The sequence below is a fragment of the Perca fluviatilis genome, chromosome 22 (assembly GCF_010015445.1).
Source record: "Perca fluviatilis chromosome 22, GENO_Pfluv_1.0, whole genome shotgun sequence".
In the NCBI taxonomy this organism is placed as follows: domain Eukaryota; kingdom Metazoa; phylum Chordata; class Actinopteri; order Perciformes; family Percidae; genus Perca; species Perca fluviatilis.
In genome coordinates this window covers 11821358-11835535 of record NC_053133.1, presented here as the reverse complement: position 1 = coordinate 11835535, position 14178 = coordinate 11821358, and the positions used below count along the sequence as shown (strand labels likewise).

General features: G+C 38.5%; 1 protein-coding gene and 1 long non-coding RNA gene across 2 annotated transcripts in view; one reads left to right on the top strand and one right to left on the bottom strand.

Annotated features, from left to right (window-relative positions):
- The first annotated feature begins 7362 nt into the window (after nt 1-7362).
- ankrd33ba (ankyrin repeat domain 33ba) overlaps nt 7363-14178 on the top strand; it is a 14820-nt gene continuing 8004 nt past the window's right edge. Inside the window, exon 1 of the mRNA XM_039790514.1 lies at nt 7363-8217. Coding sequence (XP_039646448.1) covers nt 7783-8217 — 435 coding nt within the window. The 5' untranslated portion in view covers nt 7363-7782. The remainder of the gene's footprint in view (nt 8218-14178) is intronic.
- On the bottom strand, nt 10593-11812 carry LOC120552431. The gene is made up of 2 exons (XR_005637995.1): nt 10985-11812; nt 10593-10881 (listed from the first exon to the last, which is right to left on the bottom strand). It is a non-coding gene; the product is annotated as an uncharacterized LOC120552431 (long non-coding RNA).

The following is a 14178-nucleotide window of genomic DNA, read 5'->3' as shown; positions in this document are numbered from 1 at the left end:
TAATCACTACATTAGGCCTTTGCTATGAAGTGGAGAAAAAGAAAGACATTTCCAGGCAAATCTTAGACACAAGCAGCTCCGTTAAAACCCTGGCGTAAACACTCACAATGTTGGTCACACGTTCACTTTATCATCACACATATACACACACCTAACAGTTCAGTACTTGTGTCAAAAGGGAGACTCATAGGAGATCTTTGTATGGCACTCCTGCTTCAGGTATGCCATTAGAAGAGACCATGGTGTGTTGGGGGGTTTTGGCTGCTTGTGGTCTTTGGGGGAATAAATGAACGACTGAATGGGGGGAGGACTGCAGGAGCTTGTCTAAACCTACCAGCACCAAGGTCATGTGCTCATTAGGTGCATGTGGGATGCATTTATAATAATAATAATAATAATAATACATTTTATTTAAAGGCGCCTTTCATGGCACTCAAGGACACCTTACAAAATTTATAAAAAACATTTAAAGAAGAAAAAGAAAAATCAAACCAGTACAGCATCAAACAATCACATAAAAGCAAAACAGGAAGAGAGTTCCATAAATGGGGAGCAGCATAGCCAAAAGCTCATGACCCCATAGAAGCTGTCCTATAGTCAGTCCTATTTATGAGCTCTACTGAGAGAGGTGATGTTAGAGAAATGTATTTATGATCAACAAAAGCCTTTTGAATAAAGAGTCTTCCACAATACAGTCATTTCTTAGTGTAAAGGAACATTTTGCTGCTAATTATGTGAAGATGCATTCCGCACTTAAGCTCAGAGATATATATATAACCACTTTGGAGACATTCTGCTCAGCGAGCACATCCCACAATGCCTCCACGTTCAAGTAACCTGTGCATGTGAGCTTCTCAATAGTACACCATGAGGCATACTTAACGTGGCTGCAAGTTCCTGATGACTCGTTGAAAATATGACTTTTTTTCGACAGACTATACTTTGTTTTTTTACATGCTATGCTATGACGTTTTTGTGACTTTTTTGAAATACTGTATATGATCTGACTTTTTTTCGCCATTCTAGACTATGACTTTATTAACATATACTATGATTTTTTTGACTTTTTTTCGACATACTGTACAGAAAAATATTCGCACATCTACAACGTGAGACAGGTGTGTAGGAGGTGGACAAGTAGGTCAAGAGTTACAAAGAAACTTTTTTCGACATACATAACACTATGATGTTTTACTGACTTTTTTGCAATACGGTACTATACAGTAGGCTACTATGACGTTTTTATGACTGCTATCACTTTTTTGTCTTTTTTTACATATACAATACTATGACTTTTTATTACTTTTTTATTTATATTATACAATGCTTTAGTATGACTTTTTTTAATCACTTTTTTTGACATTCTATACTATTACTTTTTTATAATTTTTTTTGACATACTATACTGTGACTTTTTTATAAATTTTTTTTACATACTATACTGTGACTTTTTTATCACTTTTTTTGACATGACTTTTTTTTATAAATGTTTTTGACATACTTTTTTTGACATACTACACTATGATATAATACTATAACTAAACTATTTCCCTCCTCAGGCGCTACAGGACTCTCCATTTCAGCACCAGCAGGCTCAGGAAAAGCTTCCTCCTTGCTGAAATCTGCAATTCTATGGTAGCAATCATAAACACTGTTAATACTGCGTCATAATATATCTAGTATATTCATACCCCTTACTGTTAATTCCACATACTGTTGATATAACATTTTCTTCTGTATATACACTGTAATTTCCTTGACTATGTGCCTGTACTCTGCAATGACAATGAAGTTGAATCTAATAATCAAATATTTTTCTCTTGTCAAACTATACTATGAATAAGAATAAAGTTTATGTTTGTATACTGTTCTTTTTCATTACTTTTTTTGACATACTATACTATGACTTTTTCATTACTTTTTTCGACATACTATACTATGACTTTTTTCAACATACTATACTATGACTTTTTATAAATGTTTTCGACATACTGTACTATGACTTTCTATATCACTTTTTTCAACATACTATACTATGACTTTTTTTAAATACTATACTAAGACTTTTTTATCCCTTTATTCAACACACTATACTATGACTTTTTATGACTTTTTTCGACATACTATTCTATGATATATACTATAACTAAACTATTTCCCTCCTCAGGCACTACAGGACTCTCCATTTCTTTTTTCGACATAATATTTGAAATTTTTATGAATTTCTTTGACATATGACTTTTTTTCAACATACTATACCAATATTTTTACGACTTTTTTTGACATGCTGTACTATGACTTTTTGTGACTTTTTCAACATACTACACTTTTTTGTGATCAAATGTTTATTTTAGAAATTTGTAAATAGAATAGAAATTTTACAAACATTTCAAAATAAAATATACAATTGGGAATTTAAAGACAGAAAACATACAGACCGAGGTTACCACACAATACAATTAAAACAACAATGATATAAACAATACATAAAAAATAAATATAATAATAAAAAATACTACTATTAATACTGATCATATATCTAGTGTGTTCATAGCCTTACTAGTTATTCCACACATTGTTGATTCAACATTTTTTTCTGTAGTGTATATCTACACTGTAAATCCTCTTTTTCGACATATTACATATCACTTTACTATGACCTAACACTCTAGAGACTTAATCTAAGAGTGAAAAAGGTTTAATTAACATGTTGCATAATAGGTTGATATGTAAGAGTCTTTTGCAATTAAACTTATTTTTTTACAAGGGGTAAAGAGGCCATGGAAATACAGGAATATATCTCCCTGATGGAGTCTAGACAGTGGTGGTGGCGATGAAGGGATTAAGGAAGAACTGAGGAACCCTGGGCGCTGGGAATGATGAGAACTGGAGGTGAATGGGGTGGAGGAGGGTTGCATCGATTTAGCATGGAATGACAACGGACAGCAGCAGAGAGTAGAACAGATTTAAAGTTTGAATGCAAAAAAAAAACAATAGCTCACAGAGACTGTGGCAAAATCTGGTTAGTTTAACTTTTTTCAACATATATGGCAATACTACGACTTTGTTCGACATTCTATACCATAAATTATAGTATAGTTTTTGGCAAACTATACTATTTTTTCGACATAATACTGTATACCATGACTTTTCTGGGACTTTCACATTATACTATGACTTATTTTACTTTTTTGACATATATTTTCGTTATATGACATTTTTGTGAATCACAATGAGCCCTTCTGTGTCTTTGTGTCATGTAAATATCTATACTGGGCCCCTGATCCACAACATGTTCATGAACTTTAAAAAAGGTCATAGTATAGCATGTCAAAAAAAGTAAAAAAATAAAAATATGTCGAAAAAGCTCACAAAAACGTCATGGTATAATATTCCGAAACAAGTCATAAAAAGGTCATATAGTCAAAAAAAGTTTTTAAAAAAGTCATAGTATTCTATGTTGAAAAAAGTAAATAAAACTCATAGTACTGTATGTCAAAATAAGTCATATATACTGTAGTACATCAAAGTTTAAAAAGTCATAATATAGAATGCCGAGAAAAGTGATTGTATAGTATGTCTAAAAATAATCATAGTACAGTATGTTGACATTTAAAAAAAGTCATAGTATAGTTAGTACTGTATGTCGAAAAAACATCACAAAAAGTGAAAACAGTCATAGTATTGTATGTTGAAAAGTCACAAAAATGTCATAGTATTGTATGTCGAAAAAACTCATAGTATATTATGTTGAAAAGTCACATAAACCTCATAGTATGTAAGTCTTGATCCCAGATCCCCTATGTCCCATATGCCACATTTGCTACTGCACTGCAATTTACTGCAATATTGAGTATGGATATAAGCACATATATAAGCAGACATCTGCCCACATGAAGTGTACTTGAATGAAGCACAAATGTCCAACCAGCTGCATCGCAGACCCAAAACGAACCTGTGAAAGAACTTGTGGAGCTAAAGAGTTCTCATCCCAAATCAACCGCCAGTCTATTTAATCAGTATTATACCAGTGGGTCAACATCATATAACACAATAGAAAACAATTATGAGACAGTGAATAATTTTGAGTAATATAAAAGGCATGTTTTTTTGAATTATTTGTTGTTTATTTTTACTGTACAGTGGTTACCAGGGTATTTGCAATGTTTTCTATTTCAATTTTCAATATTGAGGCATCTAGAATTTGGATGAATTTCTGCAATTTAATTGACTTTAGTTATTCAGTTGTATCCTGTAAAACACTAGTTTATTACCAGGCAAATATTTTTACTGGCAGCTAATTGTTGCCTTTTTGGTAGCTTTATCCTACTAAACATTTCACTAAGCAGCCCTGGAAGTGGTGGTGTAAAACTGGAACACAACACAACTTTTATTACAAAAAAACTGTATTTCATAAGTCATAAGTCATAAATCATGTAAGCAACTAAAATATGTTTAATATTCTTCTGTCCAATAAAAAGGGATCAGATTTTCAAACATATGTTTTTACAGTAAATTCTTAAAACATGAATATGTTTATCTTTAAGTTTTTAAATACACTCAGTAGCCAGTTTATTAGTTCCAATTAGCTTAAATTAATTTGGTCTAATACAACAGCCCTGCAATAAACCATTCCTTCATTAATTGATATAATGTTTGGTTATTGTTATTTTAGAGAGATGTGGATTCAACTTTATGGTTATTTTGTGGTTTTCTTGAGTTGTATTGTGTTAGATGTTTCTAATATTTTGCCTACCCCATTTAAATCAATGAGACTAAATAGACTAAATATTAGCAAACTTTTATGGAGAAACAGGTGAAAAGAAAAGAAGATGGTGGTGGTGATGGTAGTGGGTACTCCCACTAACAGTTTTCCAGTGCAATTATTATAGCACACTGATGCTATGGGCAGGGGTGATTCTAGGATCAGACCTTTAGGGGGACTCAGCTCCTAATGAGAATGTGACACGGATACAGTGCCTTGCAAAAGTGTAACCCCCCGCCCCCGCTAAATCAGTAATTTCATTAGCTGATAATCTCTGAGCTAGCTACTGAACGTCAGCTAAATTTTTAACTAAACCTGACATTTTAAAGTCACAGTGATAACAACCAATTTGACACAATGTTCTAACATTCAGCAATTTTAGTTGCTATGTTTCAATATGGGTTCTAATCTGCACCATGAAATTATCAATTTCTTCTCTGGGGACTACCAACGTTCATCTTCACAACCGCACTCCTGCTCTCCCTCTGACAGATCAGATAGAGACTCGGCCAAAGGGAGTCTGGCACAACCACCTCCGATTGGCCAAATCTACGTTTCTGTTAACCCTTTCCTTGACTGGGTTACAGGTGCATAGCATCGGCAACAGCAACACAGGATATTAAACCTGTTTCAAGCCCTTTGAACCTGTAATTGTTTGTCCTCTGTTACTAACAGACAAGTTCACAAACTCTCACTTGAAGCACTAAAATTGATTTAAAAAAATAAAATAAAATTATAAATTTAGGGGCTTGAGCCCCTCTAAAAAGGGTCTAAAATCGCCCATGGCTACGGGAACCTACACATTTGAGAGCTATAAAGACATTTAGTGGATGAGTGAGGAAGTCATGCTGATTTTTTGCCAGGTTAACTACATCTAAGATGGTGAAAAAACCATAACTCTAACCCTAACTTCACCAAAGATGGGGAGTAATATTTTATCGCTATCCCCCTGTGGTGATTGTGACTTGCCCAGACATTGAAACGGATATATATCTCTGGAAGTGCTAACACTGACTGTCACCTGTACAGCAGCATGCTGATACCATAGAGATGGATGAGCCGCAGGAGAGCAGAGCTCTCAGCTGGGGGTAGATGAAGGTATAATGATAATAAGTACACACAGGGACTGTTATGCACTTGGTTTTTCCACAGCCGGTGATGTCAGCTGATATAACCGATATAATTAATTACTGAGATAAAAAGGAGCATCTCTGTAAATCTGTCTGTAAAAATAGCCTGTAAGCCTGTATTGCAGTATTTAGGCATTGCAGTTATGTAAACTTTGCAATGCCTAAATACTCCATGCATTTATATAGATGGTAACAGTGTAGACAAGCCAGTGACAGCAAATTATGATAAACTCTTTTATTTGACAGTTTACCTTTCTTTAGTGAAAACCACCAGCTACGTATATAGAATATACTTACATAACATCAAAACAGGATGCAGAGGTTGAATCAGAGGTCAAATGTTAAACCTCTAAGCCCTGCGTTGCCAAGGTCCTCACTCACAGGTGAACCACAAAACCAGCACATCCAATACAGAATCTAATTCTGCTAGTGGGATCAATAGGATATTTCATTTCAGTGGTATCTATTAGTGAATCTATATTTCATCCTTTGAAATAATGATAAAACCAATCATAAAATAAAAAACTGACACCGCACCTGTTCCAGTTTTACTTCCCTATTTTGGGCTTACTGTAGGCCAAATGATTTTGTAGATTAGGCTTTGGTCATGGTTTTTGCTTATACTTTTGTATAAAAAGTATCTGTGGTTGAACCCAACGGTCACTAGATGACATTTCTTTTTCTTACAAATTATTTTTGAATTTCCCATGAGATGGAACTGCTTACACACACAAGCCCATCGCTCTCCAGAATTCAGCGCCAAGTAATGAAGACCAATCTAGGTCTCTATTATCTCAACTGGCCAGTGGCCAAGAAAATGAGAGAGAGCAAGAGAGTGGTGGCTCAACAGAACGCACTGAGGCTGTGTGTAAAATAAATGATCTCAGAAACACACTACATGTGAAATGTAACTGCAATCATTTGCCGCAATCATTTTGATAATGCTAATCACTTAATTTGAACCTAATCCGCCTTATTAGCCATAAAATTGGCAAGCCCTAAATTTACAGTAAAGTGATGCCTTGTAGATATTCAAATAAAATGACTCATAGGCTGACACTTCAATGCTGGTTTTCCCCATGTGAGTTTTCATGAATCAGATGTATAGTACCATATAGGGGTTTTTTTTGTAAAAGGGTTTTTATTTTGTTTTCAGTATTGCTTGAAACCACAAAAGCTTAAAATGCAGAAACAAAACCATTTGTCAAACCATCACAATGTAGCTATATTATCTAATACTTTTATTCTACAGAAGTATACAGAAAAAAATAGACTATGTTTTAATACTATATCTTGTTTTAATTTCTGATAGGGCACTGTACTTGCTTTTGAATCTCAATTTGAATACTAAAGCATTATCATGCAGATAAATACAGAGAGAGAGAGAGAGAGAGAGAGAGAGAGAGAGAGAGAGAGAGAGAGAGAGAGAGAGAGAGAGGTCAGTGCCATCTAATCGGATTAGGCGACTATAGGTAACAGGCTGCTGTCCCTCTCCGCCCTACATGGGACGGTCGTGTGTGCCGCAAAATTAGGCTCCGCTGTAGCTCCACTTTTTTTCATTTTTTTTGCAAAAGGATTGTAAACTCAACGTGGTTTCGTTTTGGCGGCGCGCGAAAGTATTTCACTTCATGAGACGTTTAGGGCTCGAACGGGCATAATGTCAACTCTCCGAAAATGACTGATGGATAAACGCTCGCGCAATATGCTTAACTATAATATCGTACCAGAGTTTTTGTAATTTAGACTCCCGTATAGGTGATGTAAGTGACTTTTTAAGGTGAGTTAGTTTGATTCCGCTTTTCTGGAGAGACGGACAGTCCCATGCAAGCGACCCGCGTGCCAGGCTGCACTCTACCCCGAGGACAGTGCCCTAGGCTCGGGGGTTAGATGGTGCTGATCACGGACGACAGGGATGGAGGAGGCGCTTCGTCGGTCCGGGTCAAGCAGCTCCAGCAGCAGCAGAAAGTCGGGGGGAACATCACCCAAGTTCACCCGACCATAGTCGAGGAGTCCAACGACGACGACTACCTAGGCTCGTGCGAGGAGGACGATGAAGAGGACGATGGAGGGGAGGCAGACGATGATGAATTCGAAGAAGTTGACTTTGAGGACTTGGAGGAATGTCGGAGCATCGTGTCGGACGACTCCTTCTACCCGCCGGATGATGTGTTCGCAGACTCGGAGCGCACCCCGTCACCGGAAAGCCCCAAACCGCTGTCTTTTTTCCAGGCGTGCTGCACCAACAACTCTACTATCGTCCGGATAATGATGCGGCATGGAGTGCAGAAGGAGGAGGTCAATGAGAAGGACAGGAATAACAGGGTATGAATAGGCTAACTTCACACAAGTAGCCTGGCGAATGTTAGACTAACGTTTACCTTCCGCTTTGACACCAGTGAAAACTTGAGCTTGTAAGCTATCACAAACAGCCCAAGTTTTTTTTTTTATTCAGTTTAATTAAGTTGTAAATTGGCTCCAATTACATAGTAGGCTACTTAGCTATTAGGCCTAGCCTATACCTACATAGTATTTTGATGACATAATTTATGGACAAGCTATATGGAGCAAATAGGCTAGGTGGTCTTGCTCAGGGGCACTGGCTAAAGTTTTTTTTGTGTGGGCTATTATTAGTAAGCTAGTAACGTTATCTATTCTGGCTCAACGGATGCACATTGATGGGATAAAGCCTGAAATAATCTCTTCTGGGGCTCGCTGTCCAGGACGGTTGTGATTGTTTAAAGATCCCATGACATGGTGCTCTTTGGATGCTTTTACCTAGTGGTCCCCTAATACTGTATCTGAAGTCTCTTTCCCGAAATTCAGCCTTGGTGCAGAATTACAGCCACTAGAGCCAGTCCCACAATGAGCTTTCCTTAGTATGTGTCATTTCTGTGTCTGTATTGAGGAGGAGAGAGGGGGGGCAAGGTGGAGGGGCAAGTTGGAGGGTGGGGGTGTGGCTTTGACCAACTGCCACTTTGCTCGTTTGAAAGCCATGATGTCTCTCTCTTTTTCTCATGGGTGGGCCAAATTCCCCGGAGCGGGCAAAGCAGAGAAAGGGGAGGTAACCTTGTTCGTTATGACCTCGTAAGGAGCAAGATTCCAGATCGGCCCATCTGAGCTTTCATTTTCTCAAAGGCTGAGCAGGATACCCAGGGCTCAGTTTACACCTATCGCCATTTCTAGCCACTGGGGGACCATAGGCAGACTGGGGGAACTCATATTAATGTTAAAAAACCTCATAAAGTGAAATTTTCATGCCATGGGACCTTTAAAGAAATACAAACAAGCCGGATCGATAGTCTGGCAATGCAAGACTGATATATCCATGGCTAGTACCAAACTAGCCTTCCTCTCACTCAGTGCAACAAGTTCAGTTAAAGAGCCTTAGAGTCATTAAGTAGTGTCCTGGTATTGACACAGTTACCTAAGCCCTAGGTTGCTTCAGTGTCTTTGGCCTACTTACCTATATTTCCCGGCCCATGCTGGCCAGCCTCACTGAAAACTCAAGTTATTTTACAAATATCTCATTAAATCTGTAACTTAATTGCAACAATGAATTAATAATCATATTCATAATCAATTAAATAACAATCAATAATTTCTATGATGTTCATTGAAAAGGAGATGTGGGTTGAATAGAGAGTTTCAGTTGGCTTGAAAATGCTTTTCAAGTAATATATTTCTGTAATAACTTCACACTTCTATACTTTATAATTTGTCATACCAAACTGTTTTCTGACAGGTCTGTGTATGTTGGCAGACCTCAGTTTTGCAAGAGCGAGCAACCTCCAGCTCTATAAAACAAACAAGTCTCTCACGGTTAGCAGAACACACAATCCCCTGTGTGTGTTTGTGTGTGTGTGTGTGTGTGTGTATGTGTGTGCGTGTGTGCGTGCGTGTGTGCATGGGCTCATGCAGGCACATTCATGTGTATGTGAGTCTGACTACATTTTCTTATTCGAGATTTGGATTCAGTTTGTGGGAGTCTGTAGGTAAACACATTATCTACCAATGAGATGATTGCATTACTGTGTCTAAGAGCAATTTAAACAGTCTCGCTAATGAACAAAGATGCATTTTAAAGCCATAAATTCCACAATAGGGAAGTAGCAGTGGCAGTTCCTGTTGGTTGAGTTATGGACTTTTACCAACATCAAACACTGATACAACTTTAGTCGGTTGACTAGAGTAATGCTTATTGGAAAGTTATTGGAAATCCTTTCTGCAGTGCAATCAAATTATGTGTCCCTTTACGCCTTATGTATCGCTTCACTCCTGCCAAAGAACTACAGCCCAGGGCAAAGAGATAAATCCATAATGATGGAACGCCAGACTAGTTTTTCTTTCATCGAGACATTTTGCTGAGCGTAATTGAATTAGCTGGCAATGGGCACTGTATGCTGAAGATGAATCGCATGCCTTCTATCTTGTATTCAACTCAACTTCATTGATATTGTCCCCGAGAGGCAATTGTGATGCAGCAAGGCATACATGTAAGACAATCAGACACACAGCACAACAAAAGACAACAAAAGGAAATTTGCATGTATTGTTGGGACTTACAACAGTACATTTTTGTTAATTTTTTACAATTTAATGCACAAACGACTTGACAAAGCCCTTTTTCTCATTACTAGCACATCGTTTTATACCATCACATATGGAAGATAACTGTAGTTCAATCAGGAGAGACTTCATTGCAGATATGTAATGATTTATTGTACATGTGCGTGAAATGTACAGTACAGTCTTTGGAGATTAGACTCCAACATCATTTAAAAATTCTGAGAAACTTTTAAAAGGGGTAGAAGCCGAAGTATGAACCCCCCGATGGAGTCTAGACACTGATGGTGGCGTGAGGAGCCCAAAGACCAACGGCGAAGGCCGCCGGGAGAGGCCTGCAGGAAGAGGACCCAGGAGCCGTGAGGGGCGAAGACTGGAAGAGCAGGGGAGGAGGAGGGTGGTGCTCGTATCCTGAAATGGCAACTGAGCAGCAGAGAGAGAGACAGGTTTAAAACAGGGATGTCGTGCAGCGATTGGCTCGTGATTTTCATGGCCGCTTCTGATTGGTTAAGACTGAAGTGAACACCTCAACAGCTGTTCCATTCAGGGGAGTGAGAAGTGTTGATTATGTTTAAGTCGTCGTCCTGAAGGAATTTTCGCTTAAGCTCCACTTTTGTCCTGTAGAGTTCCAGTAGAGAAATTTGGAGTGCAATTGTAGTTGCTGAGGGAGAAAGTGTGTTTTATTAATTTACTTTCTCCAGCTGGTCTGTGTGATTTCATTCTACTGATCTTACATTAGAAATCTGTGTCTCTAACATTGAGGCTACCCCCACCCCCTTTCTACTATTTTACCATCATCTCTCACTAATTCTCCTTCCTTATTTATGTAGGCTTATGTAATAACCAATGAGGCCATGGGAAGGAAGAGTAGAAATGACATCATTGGAATGTAAAGATATCTCTTCTCTTCTGTATGACATGCAAGACAGAGGGGATTCAAAACAACATGCTTGGATATAGTATGTGTGTGTGTGTGTGTGTGTGTGTGTGTGTGTGTGTGTGTGTGTGTGTGTGTGTGTGTGTGTGTGTGTGTGTGTGTGTGTGTGTGTATGGCAGGATGTGTGCTAGTGCATTCACCATTTGCTTTGCTATGCCCTGTGACCTCGGGGATGTGCACATACTCAGACACAATACAGGTTAGGCAACACCTCCATTGGAAACACATGCTGATATGTATCTGGTAAGATTATTAGTGCATGCGTGTGTGCATGCATGTATGTGTGTGTGTGTGTTCTGACACATCCTGACACAGATGTCAACATCCTAATATAGCAGACCGCCTGACAATGTGGTTTGCAAGACAAAGAGGTGTGTTACATTCGGATTTGAACAAATACAGCATACACTATTTCCCCTTTCCCTCATCAGCAGTTTAAAGGGTGATATATTGGAGAACTAAAATGGCTCTGAAGATACAGGAAGGAGTGTACATTTGCCTGGTTCAGCCTAATATTTGACAGACATATAATAAATTGTTGCCTCTGTTTTCTGTGGTCTCCTTCAACAGAGAGGTCAGAGGTTAATGTCAGCTACAGAATGGCAGCCCAGAAGCTGCTAGGGATTCTGTGTTTTGCATAAAGGTACTTCAGCGAGGTGGATGGCTGCCAACAAAGGAGATTAACCCTGCTCCTAAGGTTAATTGTAGTCTGAGTAGTACATTCAGTACCTGCTGCACAATAAAACAAGTTCATTTTTAAAGGATGTGGATAACATAAGATGTGTGTGTTTTGATATATTAAGGCAAATTCTCAATCTCTTGTCTCAATCCAGCCTTTGAAAAGCAATACAATCGTACCCTCCACTGCCAAGCGCACATGTTGAAACTTGATTAACTGTAATCATGATCACAACATAATTAGCCATGTTAAACGTGGACAGAACTTCAAATAATGAAGTAAACATATTTCAGAGAAATCCCAGTTGGCAAAAACCTCAGATTTCCCAATGTTCTAAACGCTCCGCTTTCAACATTTTTTCCTAGTCTTGGCTCGGTGTCACGTAACACCGAGCCGGGTTTCTATGATTAGTCTAGGCAGGCCATTGCAGTTTTTTTAGACTACTGCTGTGTTTACATAGGACTAGTCTATATCCACGACCTTCCACTTCCGGGATTGCCCCGTTGCTGCTGGAAATTCCCTCTTTTTGGACAAATTTTCATTACTTAAACTTAAACTTAAAGTTTGTGTTGGAATTTTAAACACTGGTCGATTTATGAGGACTATGGTTAACTTCTCTTCAGATCTCTGCAGGGTAAATCAAGACAGCTAGCTAGACTATTTGTCGAACCAGAGTTTTCTGTTGCACGACTAAAACAACTTTTGAACGTACACGTTCCCCCAAAACAAGTTCCTTTCCGAGGCTATTTTGCAGCAGCACCGGGGCTCCGTGCGGCACTTAGCGCCACCCATGGCTATTGTGATTGGCTTAAAGACATTCCAATAAACCACAGCACGTTTCTCTCCCATCCCCGAATGCTGTGTGGACTAGCCAGACCCTCCTCCCTAGCACTGTGAAGGAAGGTCTGGCAAAGCGAGACTAACATAGGACTAGCTACATGCTAAGTCAGGGAAAGCTGTAATTTTGGCTACAATTGTTGTTAATTTCTCTCTAATTTTGGGTCACATTACTGCTGAAACGTATCTGGTTGGGATTTCTGACCTACCCATCATGTGGGTCAGAAGTGCCTGTATTTAATTCTCCTTGTATATGATTACGGCTCAGTAATTATATATGCTGTCAGTGTCAGAATCCTGACAGTGAATTCTCAGGGTTGTAACTGGGATAGCGGATATGTTGGATGAGATTTCAACCATTTATTGACATTGTGTTGTAAAAGGTAAAAGATGAATACAAGTCGGTAAACATCAGGGTTATCTCTTCTGAATGTTAACATAGCAATGTTTTAAGGTACCGCTGTTTAGACAGTGTGTGTTCCCCTTGCTGTGAATTGGATAAGTTGTTATGCTTGCATAAAAACTCAATAAATACGCATGTACGCACATGCGCGCGCGCACACACACAAAATTAAATCAATCAATCAATCAACTTAAATGAGTCCACCCTGCCTGGCTGTTACCTCTCTCTAACTTGGCACTGGAGATGGTAGCAAGCCTGATGCTGCTAGCAAATACAGATGAGTGGAAAAATCACAGCGACAGTCAAATACATCTGCTTTGATACAGCCATGTGAACGCTGCAGAAAGAAACACAGTTAACAGGGAGGCTATTGACAGAAACATGGCCCAGTACGTCTGTGTCAGTGCTTCTGGTGTATGTGATGAGGGCGGTCTAGAGGGTATTTGCCCGTGTGTGTGTGTGTGCATGTCTTTGAACACAAAGATGTACTGTAAAAAGCCAAACTTGGTTAATGCAGGCTGCAGAGACACAGGTTGTCTGCTGCTCGGATGATTTGCAGGATTTTGCTTTGGCCAGTACTTATTTGGAAGTTTAAAAAATGACAGTGTGGGTAGGCCTGTATTTTGAAAACAAGAAGGTAGTTAGATTGGTTTATTGAAGAAGTCACAGGCTCTTGGTTGCTTTAGCATGAAGGGGCTAATACTAGACATTATGGGGAGATTAAACAGGTTTCTGCTTGGCTGGAATGCTATCCTAGTTATTTTATATGAAATGCTGCTACAGTTTTTTGTAGATGGAATTTAACAGCAGTATCAGAATGATAAACATCACAGGACATAAAGAGGCAGTTCACTGGACTAATAA